The sequence below is a fragment of the Spinacia oleracea genome, chromosome 4 (genome assembly GCF_020520425.1).
Source record: "Spinacia oleracea cultivar Varoflay chromosome 4, BTI_SOV_V1, whole genome shotgun sequence".
Taxonomy (NCBI): Eukaryota; Viridiplantae; Streptophyta; class Magnoliopsida; order Caryophyllales; family Amaranthaceae; genus Spinacia; species Spinacia oleracea.
This window is the reverse complement of record NC_079490.1, coordinates 173693086-173711022: the sequence shown is the minus strand read 5'-3', so window position 1 is coordinate 173711022 and position 17937 is coordinate 173693086. Positions and strand designations below refer to the sequence as shown.

Here is a 17937-nt window from a genome sequence, read left to right as displayed (position 1 = left end):
TGTTCAACCAACACCAGCTGATGACTAAACAAGAATCCGCCAGTGAGCAGATCGACTATGCAAATTAGCTTCCACTAACCATACCATTACCAGCTGATATATATAACTAAGTTAAATTGTGTTAATAGGATTCCCAACTACGGAGTAATTAAGGATAAATCCTTTGGTAATGGTAAGTACTCTCTCCGTATTCTTTTAGGAGTCACAATTTCTTTTTCTGGTCGTATTTTTTTGAGTAGTCACAATTCCATTTTTGATAATTTTTACACTCACTCCTCGATTGTTTATTATTTTGTATTTTCATATGAGCTTACTTAAAATCATACATAAATCCATTTTTGTTAACTTTTACTCCTTACTTGTGTTTTTTTATATTTCTTTATCGTCAACTATCCACACATGATTTATTATATGAAATACAAGTAATTTCTTTATACTTATGCCGGTCAACATGTGACTACTTTTAGAAAAAAGACGGAGGAAATACGTAATGGGAATGCCTTGTCAATTATGTGATGTTTGTAGAGAATTGGTTATTTCGACGTGACTCGAGTAGGCGAGTGGGGCTCTTGTGCAGAAATTGAAGAAAATGAATGGTGCAGCCAAGTTGTGGCATGGCCCCCGAACCTGCGTCCTGCACTCCTGCAGTTTGCAGAAAGACTAATGCGGCAAGTAGCAACAGCCACTTGGTTACGCTAAAGTCAAATAAACAAAGAAAAGTGTGGCTGAACTATCCTCCAATTGGTGGACTCTAGCATTTGGACGGAGACTCAATCTTTATTGGGTGTCAAATCCCAGCTTGACAAACTCAAGAATACTATGTCCACTATCAAGAATGTCCTCCTTGATGCTCTTTATAACGTTGAATGTGGTAGACTTGATGATTTGTTTGAAAAACACTGACTTGACAAACATAAAACAAGATGAGATAAATCATAAATGGCATTGTACATGTTTTGAAAATTAGCTATTATTATCTTCCGTTCCATTTGAAGAGTTGCTTTAGCTATTGCAATATATTCCCAAAGGATCAAGGAGGATTTGATCGGTATTGCTGGATCGAGTTTAAGACAAATGCCTCCTGGAGTGAATAGCATGAGATCTCTGCAAAAGCTGTCAAGAGTTTAAGACAAGTACCGTTCAGAATGGTTTTAGATATGATAATTCAAGTACCTCAAATGTGGAGTTTTTATCATAAAACCCCTGATTCAGAATGGTCTTAGATATGATAATTGAAGTACCTCAAATGTGGAGTTTTTATCATAAAACCCCTGATTCAGAAATCAGAATGGTCTTAGATATGATAATTTAAGTACCTCAAATGTGGAGTTTTTATCTTAATTTCCTCTATCAGAATATTTCCTTGAGTCGGAGGTTGACTCTTCACTTCAGAGTTCAGAGTTCAGAGTTCAGAGTTCAGACAGCGGGAACCAAATAACGTACCCAGCAATCTCAATTGATCCGTCTTTTCCATCCTGTAGTAGTTTGCATATTGCTCTACAATGATTCTTAGAGAGTAGTGCCAGCTTCCATTAGATCTCTTAAGATGATACATTCTCTGAATAAATGGCCTTCATCTTCATCTTCATCTTCATCTTCATCAGCATTCATCTTCATCTTCATCTTCATCAGCATTCCCACAAAGGTGGCACCTCCTATCCACCATCACTCCTCTTTTGCAGAGGTTAACATTCAAAGCAAGCGCTCTATTAATGACTTTCCAATTTCCATTTCGGGCCACAAATTCTTCTAGAAGCCATTGTAGCAGTTTCTAGGTTCATCAGTATCCATTTGCTTCCTCAAAAAGTCATCATACTCTTGCAATTGGCCATACGCAAGATTAAACAAAGGCCAGTGCGCTCGACAACAAACTGCTCAACAGCCGGTCAGGAAGAAACAAGAAACCACACGACTGAAACACAAAATTAAAGATACCAATACGAGTCTACTTATGTTCATATTGATGCAAGCCACTTGAAACTTAGGAGTTCCTCGACGTTCAATTCCTACACCATGTACTCATTTGGCCTCCTTGTCTTTAACTTATGACCAACATTTCTATGGTAATATAATTTTAAAAAATAGAAACAACTCAAAACTGAATTTAATTGACCATTCTTCCTTAGAAATATAAAATATTTGTTATTTTCCCATATTTATTTAATTGGGAGAAAATTGGTTAAAATTATAATTATGACTCCACTTTCGGCTGTAAGCATGAATTTGACCCGGGGTTATATTTTAAAATGGGGATGAGTTTATGGTTGTCGTAAACAAAAATGAAAGTTTAAACATGTATGTAACTCATATGATGGGATTGTAACTGGCGGACTAGTAGTGGTGTGGCGTGGCGTGGCCTGGTAATGAGCAATTGGTTACTTGTTTCATTTTTTTTTTTCTTCCAGTTCTCATTGGTCATCACTAAACTGTTGCACACCGGACTCAATTTATAGTGTATTAAACCAACACAGCTGAAGACTCAAAAGTGCAGTACAACAATTATCAACTGGTAAACAAACCGCTTTTGACAATTCATAACAAAAAGAATCAAGAAAACACCATGTAAATAAATACTATAACTGCACCCTTGGTCACATAGGCCATACGCAAAATCAAACAAAGGTGAGCTCAACATCAAACAACTCTACTGCCGATCAAGAAAAACCACAAGGTCGTAACAGCTACATGAGGGTCAAAACAACCACCAGATAAACCTCAGATACCCCATCAGACCCCAACTACTGGCCATCTCAGCCCAAGCTACGACTATGAAACATGGATACCTCAAAGCTCAAACTAGGGCACAACTCCGCAACTGCTTCACAGCTACAATCACGAGCCATGAGCTATACAATTAACCAACAGCAGGAGACAACAGTCAAAAGCTAATAAGCACTACCTACGTTGAATAGTTGTAAACAAGCACAAAACACAATAAGCAGCCAGAGACCATTACCACATCCAGTTGTGGTGGATGCATGAGAACAGGCAGGAGCAGGACCAAGAAGACGGCTACATATCCATTCATCTATCCAATCTCGTTTTCTTATGATACGACCAATAAAAAAAACATTGAGAACAGAGTTCTCAGAATCAGCCCCCTAATTGGACAGCTTGTATCACATTTCAAAAGAAGTGACGGAATTATAAATCTCACCAACTAGCAGAAATCTATAATGATAAGGTCATTTGGAACAGCATCCGGTAAATGAAGCTGGTAAATCCATTGCCGCAACCAGAATAAGGATATTATCTTCCATCAAACAATCACAAAATGCTAACAGCAATTCAGCAGCATCAACATCAACATCAACATCAACATCACATCATTCATCTTACCAAACTTCCTCGTTTCTTCTCAATCTAAGCTAAAAGATCAGACGTGATGACATTTAGTCAAAATAAACCAATTCAGAATGTTTGCCAAGAAGAAAGCACACCCAAAAAAATTGAAGTTGTAAAAAATGAAACAAAGAGATAAAATGACTAAGAAACAGATGGCAATGAAAGGCAAACCATAGGTACGAATTGCTTGCACACAGACTTAACATTTACCATCAAGAAGGTCCACAAGTATCGAAGCAAACCAACAGCTCGTTGCAAAAACATCATAGCCATAAAAATATCAATCCGGACCATCCCCTATCCATAAGTCTAACTCAATACTCCATGCTACTGATGCACTCATTTTACATTATCAAATGACCTTCAAGAAATGTTCATATGCACTTCATCACCACTCCGGTTATCTGTTGAGTTCACGCCTGCCAATTCACACCAGCTTATCAGACATTGTTCCTCAAGTAGGAGAACATAGCCAAGGAAAGTAACTTACCTCAACTGATTTTTGAGGAGAAAGGCTACGAGAAACTCCGGCTACACCCCGTGGAGAAACAGCCTGAGGAGATGCAGAACTACGAGGGACTGCTGCACGTTCATCAGGGCTGAGCTTCACTGGACTACGACTCCTCGAACGAGATGGACTACGAGGTGAAGCACTTCGCCGTGGTGAAATACTTCTACGCAGACTCCGACTTCGCCTTGGAGAACCACTGCAACAGGTCATACAAATTATTGCCAAGTGACAGCAGTACGTGTAGATAAGTTTCAGATATGGGAGGTAGCAACCTTTCAGCTGATCTGCTCCGATAGCTTCTTACATCATCATAGCGGCCTCGCCCCCGACTTCTATATTTTTCAGGAGTATAGCTGCGACTCCTACTTCGGCGGCGATAATCTCTGTCCCTCCCACGGGACCTGTCACGATCATACCGATCCAAGCTTCTACTACGACTTCTTCTGGAATATGCCCTATCTCTATCGTAATCATCTCGATACCTAAACACAACAATGGTGATACTCATTAAGTAGTGACAATTTTTCAGTTCATATGAACCATTACTGTAAAAAACACAAAAAACAACAGTGACACTATCAGAAAGGCGGATAGCAGAGTAACAATGGAAACCATCTAACTCGAGAATGAACCCATAATCCCCACACTTAAATAACTGGCAACTGAGAACTGAATATGAAATGAAAATAAAGAAGCTAAAGTAGTATTAACGGGGACCAAGTTCTTCTAAATCTGGAATGAAAATGGAACCATCTAACTCACAAATGAACCTGTAATCCTCACACTTACATAACTGGCAACAACTGAGAACTATATAAAATGAAAATAAAGAAGCTAAAATAGGTCTAAACAGCGACCCAGAGCTTCGAGCATGCACGACTCAACTGCCAGCCTGCCACACGTTACCTCCAGGCAACTCAAATGTGAGTGCCTCTTCAAAGTAAGGAAATAAATAGGTCAACGGTAACACCAAGGTGTGTTCATGTTCTAATTGAAGAGCATCTGCCATAAAATATACTCCTTTGGGCACATAGTTTAAGAAAAACTTGAGCGGGTATCATAAAGTGAGTTGTTTAATGTAAAATAAAGTTAGTGGGATCATTTTATATTATTAAAAAAGGGGACATGTGAGGGTGGTAAAAGTTAATGGGACGTGGAAGGTGATGTAAATACATTTTAATAGAGGATCCTTTCTAAATAAGGAAGTGGGGACAATTATTCTGGAACGGCCAAAACAGGGAAGTGTGCCAGGCTGCCAGCTACTCTGTAACGAGGGAATACTTGCCTTCTAAAAAACTGATTCCAAAAGCTGGTCAAATAACTACATGATTAAGAACTACGAAGTGCTGCAAATACACTTTAACAAAGTAGTAGCAACAATTTTTACAGGAACCATGCAGTGCGCCGCACACAGATTTGATGCTCTAAATGATAACCACAACAGTCACAACTACAAGCATTAGCAATGGAGGTTATGAACACACCGGAGCTATCTGAATCAGCAAATATGAATAATGACGCAAAAAAAATCTACGAAACCGTCAAGTAAGGGGGCTTTCTGGGGAAGGGGAGGAGGAGGCCTCACTTCACTCAAAAAATCACTATTAAGATACCCTAATGTTGCCCAAATTACAAAAGCTGGAAAATGTACCTCTGCCTTGGGCTTCTAGATTTGGAAACAGACTCGACAATCCTTCCTTTTTGACTGAAATACAGCATTGATAAAAACATATCAAAAAAATAGAAAATAAAAAGACTCGAAGATCAGAGAAAGAAAGGAAGGCCGTGTTTCTGAAGAAACAAAGCCACAAACAAAAGGAACAAGTTACAGGCTACAGCAGCTTGGAGAATTATTTTATTAGCTTGACCAATACAATCCATTTGCATGCCAATCCATACCAAGATCATCTCGAAATAAATAGATACATGAATAAAAATTAATTAAAAGAAGATACTGTTATAAGAATATAGGGAGTAAGATATAAGTTCACAAAAACATTTAAACCAAGGAGCAAAGAGGAATGTAATATCTGATAGAGATAGAATCTCTTAGGATATTTTATATACAATAGACTTCTAGTCGCATTAGGTTTCCTAATACAATTAGGACTAATGTTGTAACCCAATCTATATTTGATCAACGACAACACTCCAATTCACGGAGTCTCACAATATCTAACAATATCATTTAAACCAAAAGAAGCGATTGAACTCGTTACAATTTTCTCCACATAGGTAGTTTAAGGAACACAAGCTTTTAATCTTCGTTCACCTTGGGCTACAACTCAAAACATCCTCTTCCAAAATCCAACATGATTGAATTTTTTAGCAAGGATCAGATCATTCAGCGAAGCAAGTTAAAAATTCATGAATTATGCCATATTTCCCAATATGTAGTTCAATTTATACTTAGACTCATGGTCTCCCAATTTTATATATACCTGATAATTGAAATTACCTACATGGACCAAGCTCGGTACTTGATCATATTCCACTTTATTTACATTCTTTTCACATCCACAGGGTTAGGTTCATTACTAACTCTTTCAAATTTCTGAGAGTTATATATTCTATCAAATACTATTTCACAGGATGCATCCAATAGAAGCAGATACCAAAACACACAAATGTTAGATCTTTTTCAGTACAATCACCATTAACCCTTTCTCTTCCTCGTGTTTCATGTTCATTACTTGCTCAAATCTAGTTTCCCTAGCTTGTTACTTCAACACTACATCACTTTCTTAACCGTCTTTCTCTCCCATATCATCTTCTATTAAGTTCTAGCATTGAAGTGACAAAGAATTGGCTGTCTCGCGGAAATTTAATGCATATCAAATTACCAATCCTACATAAACCACATTACAGCCTCCAAACACAACCAATTCACATAATTTCCTTTGAAGTACAAGCCTAGCACACAAATTAATATAAAGCTTAAGCAGACCTCTAATACGAACAATAGCTTATTCATCATAAATAATTACTTTTCACGGATACTATATTTCATAGGGGTGAGTGACTCATAGTTTGACACAAAAGCACAATATTTCACCATAAACACCCAAACAACATAGTAATTCGATAAAAAGAATTGAAACAATAGCATAACTTACATTTTCTCAGCATTCGGACCATATTTCGCGAATTGGACAGCCATTTCTCTACCATCCACCACCCTCCCTACAAGACAACAATATAATGAACCACCAAAAATACAGTATATATTTTCATAATAAGTACTCCAGTAAGAAAGGGAAAATACCATCAAGCCTATCCACAGCCTTCTGTGCTTCATCAGCATACTTGTATCGAACAAAGGCAAAACCACGGGATTCCCCAGTCCTATATCACCCACAAATTAAATAGCTCTATCACAAATTCAACTATTTTATATCAATTGGATCACAAAATTATACAGAACATAATTTTAAAGGATAAAATAAATAAATAATTCCACACCTTCGGTCACGAGGGATGAAGATGTCAACAACCTTGCCATACTTGTCAAACAACGGAAACAAGTCATCTGGTGTAGTTCCTGCTCCAATTGAACTCGACCATTCAACGAATTCTCAAGAGAAAAAGTAATCAAAAAGTAGAAAATCTAGGGTTTCGGAAAGGGAGAAGAGAGAGAAAAGGACTTACGGAAAGTGATGTTGAGGACGAGGAGAGAGTAAGTGTCGGCGATATCAGGAGGACCTGTTCTTCCGAAGTGTGACATCTTCCTCTCTCTCCTTTCTTGCGATTTCTCTGTCTGGTTCGAGGATGAAGGGACGGTAATCGGAATTAGGGATTTTGATTATCTTTTTCCCCTGAATTTAGGGATTGTTTTGTAAATTGGCCACTCTCTCTGGAACATTCTGAAGAACTTCGGGATTTTTTCTTTTTTTTTTTTGTTTTGCAAATTACAGTAGTTTAATGAAGATTGTATTGGGTCAAAGTTGAAGCGAATCAGACCAAGCAGTGTAAACTCGGGTTTTTTAATCTTAAATCCGAATTCATTAGGATTTTAGACATGATTCATTCTATTTACTTGGTGAGTCCATGAGTTCAAAATCAGGTTTATGGTAAGAATTCTTGGTAACCTTCTACTAAATTGTAATTCCAGCAGCATTTGACAAGAATTTCAACTCTGTTTTGGCATAAACCATCAACTGGTTCTACACTTCTCTGTAGTCCCGTACTACGTGATCTTCAAATATAGATATTGATAAACGAGTAATTATAAGAGTACTCAACAAAAATTAGAGGAAAACAATCAACACAATTCAATCAACACAATTCACGTGCTTTTCAAATATGTTCGAGTACAAGATACACTATCGACATACGTTGAAACACATCAGCAACCGCCATCCAACAACTGACGGCAACTGTTGCACAAAACAATATAAGTAGTTCTGTTGTATTCACCCCTATATCTCGTCCTCCCAAAAAATTGAACCATTAATCAAGTGCAGTCTAGGAGAGATCTCATACAGAAAGCAACAGATATTTTAAGGAAACTCCAACTTCGTAAGCAATCTATCTTGTTCTGATGTAAACTTATTACAAGAACAAACAGTACATATGCACCTGTATGATAATAATTAACAAAAAAAGAGGGTTAACAAACAACAGCACATCTGAGGTCGAATTAACTCGTAGCTTTCCCAGCAACCCGCTGGGCAATCCATCCCAATCCATCATACAACCCATCACCGGTTAGGGCAGAGCAAGCTTGGATATGCCAATCGTGATTCTTTATGCTGTGGAGGGATAGAGCATCAGTAATCTCTGCAGGAGTCATGGCATCCTTCAGATCCTGTTTATTGGCAAAGACCAGCACAACAGTTTGTTGCAGATCCTCGTTAGGAAGCAATCTGAAGAGCTCATCTTTCATGATCGAAATCCTGGCCCTATCTGTGCTGTCAATCACCACAATGACAGCATGTGTTCCTCGATAATATGTGGTCCATGACGTCCTCAGTCTATCCTGCCCACCCAAATCCCAAACCTCAAATCGAATATTTTTGTAGACAAGCTCCTCGACATTGCTGCCCACCGTAGGGTGAGTTGAAACCACATCCCCCAAGTGTAATTTATAAAGGGTAGTTGTCTTTCCAGCATTATCTAGACCAACAATCACAATCTTATACTCCTTAGCTGGGAATAACATAAACCAAAATCTTGACATAAAAGCCCCCATTACCACTCCAACCTGTATTATATAAAATTAACATCATCAGAAACAACACTCGAGTTATTTGCTAAAATACAGCTGATTGAAGAGCTAAATGGCTCTTAAGCGCAACCAGATTTGAAAAGAACAGAAACTTCAAACTAATCAACTACTTCTTCCAGCAGACATCAGTAAACATACATGATGGCCGTACCCTGGAGGTTTAATGAAAATCACCACATACCCCAACGTTTTCAAAAATAAACCATGTGAATCATATGTTTGATATAATGAGTAATACGACAAGATATAGCAAGGTCTGAGGTCCAATTTGATGTGTACAGAACTGAAGAACTTCCCTCAAACTTATATTCATCCTGGACCTAATACCAGCATACATTTAAAGCATAAAAGTCAGTCATTCCTAAACTAAAAGGGAAATAGCACTAGTGATATCAAAGTACTCAAATTACTCAGAAAAATTTACTTATGAGGTTCTATCTACAGGGAGCTGCAATAGCTGGGGAATAGAAGGATGATGGACCTTGACGCCAAGAAAGCTAAAAAAAAATCTACTTTCTTGGTGGGTAGGAATAGGGCCCCCTCTTTAATGTCTATTCAGGATTAAAATACAAAAAGGGATGTGGAGACCCCTCTGAAAATACTCTGCAGAGCCACCCCACCAAGGACCTTACTGTTGAGTGTCAGCCGTGTCAGGGTGTCCCCGGGATGGGTATATTAGACAAAGCTTGCAGCTGAAGCGGCTGGAGGTTATTGCTCAGCGAGCTAAACTAGTAACTGCTCTTTTTTTTTGACGGGGACTAGTAACTGTTGAAGTAAAATGAATTAACACTGAAAATCTAAGCAACCAGGACTGGACTATGTAGTCATACATACCAAGGTGAATCCCTCCAATTCAATGGAGATGATATAGAGAAATCTGTATTGTGAATCAAAGCAGTACTTTTCCTTGTAAAGTAGTGGGTAATGATCACAGCCTTCCCAGGTGAAGCTAGCAGCTGCACAAACGTCCAAAACCCTGCAATGGCACAAGACCTTGTTAAAGACTGATCAAGTTACCAATTTCCTTATCATAGAGAAAACATAAGGCAGACACCCTTTGATGTCAAGTCAACTAGCACAAGAAGATAACAGTTCACTCAGCAATACCAGATTTGGAACTAAGTATACAGCTTCCATGGCCTAATGTAATCAATTAAAATAAACTTCAAGTGTACAAAAACATCATGATGTAACAGACCAGATATTGAGCAAAGTAAACTTCCCAGAAGTTTTGAGTGGTTTGGATGGGATATTTGAGGCTTGAATCTTAACGACTTTGTAGATAACCACAATAAAAATCCTTTACGGAAGCCTCAGAAACTTTTCACCTCCAGATTACTCCACTTACAGTGTGTTGATTAGGAATCATCAAGAAAAGGAAAGGAGGGGAGGGGAAGGGAAAGGGAGGATAGGGTGGAAGGGACAGGATTGAATTTTCCTTCAAATCATTCCAATTTCCAACAGTGGGAATTTGGTTCGTTAGAAGGGGAAATAAATTGGATGTACTTCCTTCCTTTTCCCCAATTCACATCCTAATATTGGAAAATACATCCTACATATTTTCACCTACCCCTTCCCTCCAAATTCCAACATATCCAAACACATTATTACTACTAACTAACTAACTCCACAAAAGAGTCACTCTGGCGAAATGCACATAATTCCAACCTCCTAAAGGACTGCACTCCATTTAATCAACCCACATCTAGAAAACCCACATGGCCACACTGACAACATCCAAAACATACGAGGATAAGGCTCAAGAGTATACATGCGTGGATGATAAAAGAGCTCCAAGTAAAATGGACAACCATATGTATCAGACTATCACTACTTGGAACTGGGAAGGAGGGGGCAGAACTTTCCTGCAAGTTTTCTTTCTTGAAAGCAAGATTGACACATGGCAATAAAGTCGGGGAGGTCAGCAGTAAACAAAAGTTCCCTAACTCTAGAAAAAAGAAGAAAAAAAATTAGTACACACTATCGTCCCTTGTGTGCCGTTATGGGCTTATGGCATTCAATAGTTCCACTAGAACTGACGGGCAGTAAGTACATGAATAAGAAGTAATCTTCATATAGTGTTCAGAGACATTGACTGACTTCAAATCTATGAAGATCTGAACCATAAAAGATTGGCCTTTACCAAGTTCCTTAGCAATCAGCTAAGGGGTTTCCTAGACCTAGGTAGCTATTGTAAGAGACATAACCAAGGGTATCTAGTTTTGGCAACTTTTGGACACAACTTTGCCTGTTGAATAAAACGGAAACACATCTTTCCGACAATTAAATTGGCTTGGAATCCACCCTACGCCACTACCCACTTCTTTTAACGGCCTGTTTGGTAGCCGGCCAGCCGGCCATAAATGGCGTTAATGAGAATGAATTTGTATGTAATTTTGTAAGGAAAATCAATATCCATTCCCATGATAATGCTAATTCACTCAAAAATTTCTCCTTTTCTTTATAAATTTCCATTACCACCATTACCATATGAGGAGTGGTATTAAGTGGGAATGCAAATTTATGAAGAAAAACACCAAGTTTGAGACAAAATTTCATTACCATGGATATCATGATATTAGTTTCTTGCCAAATAACACTTAGATCTATTCTCATTGTCACCATTTATTACCAGCTACCAAACGGACCGTAAGAGTTTATCATAGAAGTTAATCCTTGGCCTCCCACAATCCAGATACTCTAAATATACTTGGCAGTTCTTTTGCACTAAGCCAAAGGGGCAGTATACATCAGGAGCGCAGCAGAGATCGTAAAACTCAATAAGTACGAATGTAGTATTCTACCATTCTTTACTTTCTTCCGTGTAATTTCTCAAAGCAAGTAACTCGGTGATTTTTTAGGTGGTTGATATCATCAGGGTATAATTTAGCACCTGAATTAATAACCAATAATTCAGAATTATCTACCATCTTATAAAATTGGAAGTGTATAAAACACTGCTCATGAATGTGACCATGCTAAGATGACAAAAGGGAAACTTGCTGCTTCATAACCCGCTCTAAGTATCATAGTTGAAGTTATTAATCCCACACGTCTGGCGATTGTATTCTCCAAAAATTTAATCTTTATTCCATGATACAATATATGAATTTTCCTGTAGTTATAGATAATCAGTAAATAATTGTTGGGAGATGCAACGAGAAACTAGAGATCAATGTATGAAGTCAGACTGCCAGAAACTAAACACAGCCAAGAGAGCCACCAAGCATTTTGTCTATTCATACACCTACTATTGTCAATCATCAAATCAAAATTTCCATATTACTTACAATAATTGAGGAACTTTTTTTAAAATATCACACAAGAAAATAAATAATAATCATATCAGAGGATAAATGACGAATTTACATAACTTGTAACTTACAAATAGAAAATAAAAAATCGTTATCGACAAGACAGATAAAGATTTACCAAGAAGTAATCCAACTTTAAATTAGGGTTAGCTTAATCGAACACCAAAATGCCCATGTCTAAAAATTCAATTAAAAAACAGCCGAAAACCAATAATTAACATACAGATCTGAAACCAAACCATGAATATGATACCAATTGATCTGATGATTGATAATATAAAATACCAAGATTACCAATTTCAAATAAAACTGAACAAATAATGGTTGAAGGTGAAATTAAACAAAATACTTACACGTTGAGCTCGTTTCCGTATAAAGAATAGGGTTATCCGATTGCAAAGTGCCGAAGAACAACTGTGTTCAGAAAAATCGAAAAAGAGAGAACGAAATGTTTGAGTGACATACAAATAAAGAATGGGGATGAATTCAAGAAGGGGTCGAGAAGGAGAGAGATAAACGGGGGGTCGAGGAAAAACTTCCTTTTGGACAAAATTCAATATTCTACAATTTATTGACTACTTTCTTGAATTAAGACTTAAATTTGTTATTTGTATTAATCCAACTTTAGAGCTTGTTTTCTATGGTTTATTTTCTTGACCGCTGTAGGCCGGAAATAGTCTAATTTTTTCGAAAACTAGACTATTTCCGACCCTTTTCCTTCATTTAATTCAGTTATTTCTCTTAAATTCAATAAGTTTTCACCATATGGGCGGAGTTCGTCCTTGTTCGTTAGTCTCCCTATGGTGGAGTTAGTATTAATATGTTTGGTTTGTCGTTCAGTTGATTTATGTAGAATAGGTTCTGTAATGCCCCGACCTCTAATTCAATAATTAAAGCATAATTAGCAGCGGAATTAACCTAATTGGTCGGGACATTACCTGCCGTAACTTCCTTTTCGAAAATTACAAGGCAAACATCAATCATAAGCCTTTAAATACTCCAAATTATATATATATAATAATCCTTTAATATTATTAAAATGAAACTACATAACTTACTAAGAGTCTTTAATTAAAACTATTAAACTATTAAAACTGTAAACATAAACTAGGTGGATGATAATAAAGTGAAACTCCTCGCCACTACTCGTGTCCATCATCCCCCGCAGTACCTAAAACGGAAAACAAAACGGTGAGCCGAAAACTCAGTAACGAACTATTCTAGCAGCGTAAATTCATTTCAATTCATTTTATTTAATAACACAGGGAGAATAGAATAAGTAACACATTTAATAAAACATCATATTCACTTCATTCATAAACTTTGCAATTTAACATGCTAGTTGTCGGCAAGTACGAACCGTGAAGGATTTCTCCACTGGGTCTGGGCCCTGAGCCTGGGCTCATCATCGTAACATGGGCCTGGGCCCTGAGCCTGGGCTCATAAACCATGGGAGCCTGGGCTCGTGATCCATGGGTGGACAGGTGTCCGTGGTGCATGCATGACCGGTAGATAGGAAGATGGTAGTTTATATACCGCCAGACAAACCAGTTCTTTCACTTTCATTTTATCATGTTTTATGTATTTCTACTAAGCATTGGCTTGTATTTCAGTTCGAAATAACATAACTCATTTAGCTCATAAAACATCATTTTGATCCTGGGATCAATAAACATATTATTTCTTTCAAAGCCTTGCATAAACATAACTTTATGAGAAAACTCAATCAAATCATATTATAATAAACAATTCAAACAAATCATATTTCATCCCACAATCCATAAAACACATCAAAACATTTAATTCATAAATTCAATCATAACGTCATATTTTCATAATACATTTATAAGGGGATTGCGGGTACTAGCAATAGCCGTTACCTCACTTCCGCGATTTGCTAAGGGTTTTCGTTGGTTCGTTCGTCCTGAGCTCCGAGTCCAATTTCTTTAAAAATATTAAATAATTGAATTAGTACCAAATTGATAAATAATTTAACTTAATAATTTTGAAACTTTATAATTAACCAAATTTTTAATAATAATGTTAAAAATAAAAATAATATATAAGTTCATAGCTTTAAAGAAAATATAATTAAACGCCAATTTTAGTGAAGAATATAATTAATTGAAATTTCAATCGAAATATATATATATATATATATTCCTTAATTAACTTACACGAAAATCTTATTTAAAATTTGTCCTTGATAAATTCATTTAGTAACTTATTTTAGTTAAATCGATAATATAATTTAAAATCAATATTTTATAAAATCATAAATTTAATAAGTAATGATTTTATAAATAAATATAATTTCATAATTTAATGAAAATATTATTAAACGAGATTTTAATCGAGATATATTTATATATTTCACAAATCGATTTATATGAAGATATTATATAAAGTTAGTAATTTATTTTATCAAAATTGATAATTAAATCTGAAAAATAATAATCAATTTTATTAGTAAATAATTATATTATGAAGATTATTAAAACATGAAAATTAATAATTAGAGAATCTGAAATTTAATAATTAGGAAATCTGAAATAGTAATTCGATTTAACTCACCCAAAGGCCCAAATGAGTGTGGCCCAATTTAATTTGGGTTTGAGGAGAATAAAACAAGGCCAAAGAATCTGATTTTTGGTTTTGGGTTTTGGTTGAGGCAAGAGCCGCACGACAGGGGAAGGGAAAACGAAGGAAGCAGGGGAGGAGGGAGCACGGTACAGGGAAGGAGAGGAAGGAAGGTGGCTGTCTAGGTGGCGCAGTCTGATGCGACGGTGATGGTGGGCGGTGGTTCGCGACGGTGGTACAGGCGAGAGAGGAGTAGGGAGGGCGAAGGAGGCGGAAAAACAGAGGAGTTTGGGAGTGGATTTTCGATGGATTTTGGGGAGGAATAAGGGTCGTTGGTGGCTGGCTGGGCGGCGCGTAAGGGTTGCGCCAATGGGGTTATGCTGGTCGGTGGGGGGGGCGTTGCGTCGGTGGTGCTGAGTGGTGTTGATGGCACGGTGGGTGAAGAAGGAGAGGAGGGCAGGGGAGGCGTGGATGGTGCGCGTGGTGGTGGTTGATGGGCGAGGCAGCAGGGGATAGGTGGTGGTTGCAGTGGTGCTGGGTGGTTGAATCCGGGTGGTTGGTGGTGGTAGGCCGTCGGTGGTCGTTGGTGGTGGTGGTTTAAATTACAGAAAAGCAGGAAATAAAAATTGAATTGTGTTTAGTTTTGTTGGAATTCAATGAGGTTGAAACTGATTGTTACTCACGATTTTGAGTTTGATTTTCTCATTTCCTGCCTATTTTGAGAGCTATTTCTAGTGTGAATTGGTGTTCATTGACTCAGTTGAGATTGGTTGGAATGACAAATGTGAAGAGAAACCTGCAATTCTGGTGACTAAGGGAGTTAGGCAAAGATACGTGGATCAAATTGTAAGAATGTGTGAGACAAGTGTAAAGGGAAGTTTAACTTCCATGGGCAAGAGCTGCGTGAAGCAGAAGAAGAGGGAAGGAAGGAGACAAACTAACTTTGGCTTATTTAGGAGAATAAGGATATCTTGGAGGTTGTGAATTGTTAAAGAAATTTTCAGAATTTTATTCCCTAATTAAGCTTCAAAAGATAATTCGAAAATAATTATAATTTAAATCAAAAAAAATAAGAGAACTAATTGAATAAATAAATAAATAAAACTCGAAGTATTATTTTATTTTATTTTTACGACTGAAATTAAAATTTTCGAGTTAAATACGATTATTGCTAATTAAAATTAAAGTCTGAAATTAAGATTTAAAACGATTTTCAACAAATAATAAAAATTAAATTAAATTAAATTAAATTATTAAACATGGTAAAATCGTGTTTTAAAAATTCAGGGTATTACATCGTTGGTAAAGTTTTATTCGGGATCGCAAAAGATATCAATTTTTCGACTACATTCAGATGAATCAAGTGGAAATCATCCTCGCGGCTACAACAAATCGTTAGACCCTCTCTCTGAAAATGCTGCATGTTCCAGCGTTATATACGGGAGACGTTCTACAGTGCAAGATTCATTCAACGACCGTAGTTTTGATAAAGGAAACCTTTATTTGATTCAATTTGTCATGTATTTGTTAGATTTATATTTCTCTTGTAGATGTCGTATGACTCTTTATTAATGAATTAATTTTCCTTTCAAAAAAAAAACTTTAGAGCTTGTATTCTACATTCCGCCGGTCCCGCCATTGTGGCTCATTTGCACCCAAAAAAAACTTTAGAGTTTGTATTCTTAAGAAATAGTAGTACTCGGTAACATTTTTATTTTCGCTTTGTTATTGTTACGAGTTTCTATTAACAAGTGAAGATAATGCACTTTTTCTATTAAGACGAGTGTGAAATTATTTGAAAACCAACAAATAGTAGAATCATTTCGTATGAGAATAGATAAATAAACTTTGTAGTATAGTGAGTTGTGATAAACTATTATAGTATCAAATTACTATTGACACTTTATCGATTGACACGACATATGGATTTAGAGGTTTACATTTTATAATAAGTTGTTTGGCTATATATCAATTGTTGTTTAAATGAAAAATTATATGGAGTGCTCCATATGTAATAAGAAATTGTAGATTTCTTATTGAAATTAAACTAGCTTTTTGGTCTGTTCAATGAACGGGCTGATTATAAAAAGAACTTTTTTATTTTATTTTGACGAAATGAACTCCTTATATGTGTTTTTTTGTGGTTGTATATTCCTTTCTTTCGCACAATTCATTATTAGTCTTCACATTCATATATTTACCATTGATGAAAACATAGTTTTTTTTATATATATAGTATGATGAAAACATAGTTAATTATACATGCTACATAAAAATTATGCCAATAGAGGATCTCATATGTCTCGAATTAAAACTAAACACTTCGTATATCATAAACCATAAAATCTTAAATGAAAATTGTGACGTTTTGGTCACAAAAAGAAGTTGATGCTCATATTTTCCACCTGCTGTAAAATCTTGCTTTTGCCATTAGAATTTAGATGCACCTGAAATCTCTAAAAGAGGTTATAATGTCCCGTTCTCAATGTCATAAAATCCGGCTTATAATCCAGCTTCTTTACGTCACTCCGTGTATTCCACTTTTACGCTTAAAATGGTTGTTTACATCATGTCTGTAAAATGTTCGATAAAATTCTTGAATGAAATGTAGACTCTTAATGACTTTCATGACGTCATTATGCCCACTTAAAGTCGTATTAATATTAAATACAAATGACATTCCCATCTCGTAGAACATAAAAATACCCTTGGTTGCACCTAATAATTTCCACCACCTCGAGTCATTAACATTATTATGTTCATGTTACTCACCGTGTATCCATTATGTAGAATCAAATTTGTCTAATTCATCCCGTCCAAACAAATTATCTACTTCACCATCAAATATGCCGATTGTCATGGATTTTCCAAATTTAACAGAACATGATATTGAACCCAATTGAACAAAATTCAGAAATAATACTCTAGTGGCTTTAATAACTACTACTTAATAATTAGAA

The 17937-nt window shown here is 36.4% G+C and overlaps 2 protein-coding genes across 11 annotated transcripts; both read right to left on the bottom strand.

Moving 5' to 3' along the window:
- Positions 1–904: 904 nt before the first annotated feature.
- On the bottom strand, positions 905–7742 carry LOC110799180 (serine/arginine-rich splicing factor SC35). 7 transcript variants are annotated; one of them, XR_008932425.1, is made up of 11 exons: positions 7505–7738; positions 7319–7397; positions 7122–7201; positions 6973–7039; positions 5508–5561; positions 4129–4338; positions 3836–4052; positions 3556–3764; positions 3158–3368; positions 2951–3045; positions 905–2846 (listed from the first exon to the last, which is right to left on the bottom strand). XR_008932425.1 is itself a non-coding variant. In XM_022004393.2 (8 exons), the coding sequence occupies exons 1-8, from the start codon at positions 7578–7580 to the stop codon at positions 3759–3761; spliced, it is 789 nt and encodes a 262-aa protein (XP_021860085.2). In that variant the 5' UTR covers positions 7581–7738; the 3' UTR covers positions 3505–3758. The 7 variants fall into 7 exon arrangements, 1 of the variants encoding a protein (XP_021860085.2); XR_008932422.1 differs by having other exon boundaries at positions 2957–3045; XR_008932424.1 differs by having other exon boundaries at positions 2951–3368.
- A 361-nt stretch (positions 7743–8103) lies between these two features.
- LOC110799190 (uncharacterized) lies at positions 8104–12965 on the bottom strand. Of its 4 annotated transcripts, XM_022004408.2 has the most exons (4): positions 12751–12965; positions 12011–12198; positions 9918–10059; positions 8104–9059 (listed from the first exon to the last, which is right to left on the bottom strand). In XM_022004408.2, the coding sequence occupies exons 2-4, from the start codon at positions 12058–12060 to the stop codon at positions 8496–8498; spliced, it is 756 nt and encodes a 251-aa protein (XP_021860100.1). In that variant the 5' UTR covers positions 12061–12198; positions 12751–12965; the 3' UTR covers positions 8104–8495. The 4 variants fall into 4 exon arrangements, with proteins under 4 accessions (XP_021860100.1, XP_021860101.1, XP_021860102.1 ...); XM_022004409.2 differs by lacking the exon at positions 12011–12198; XM_022004410.2 differs by lacking the exon at positions 12751–12965 and having other exon boundaries at positions 11888–12012.
- Between the last annotated feature and the right edge of the window lie 4972 nt (positions 12966–17937).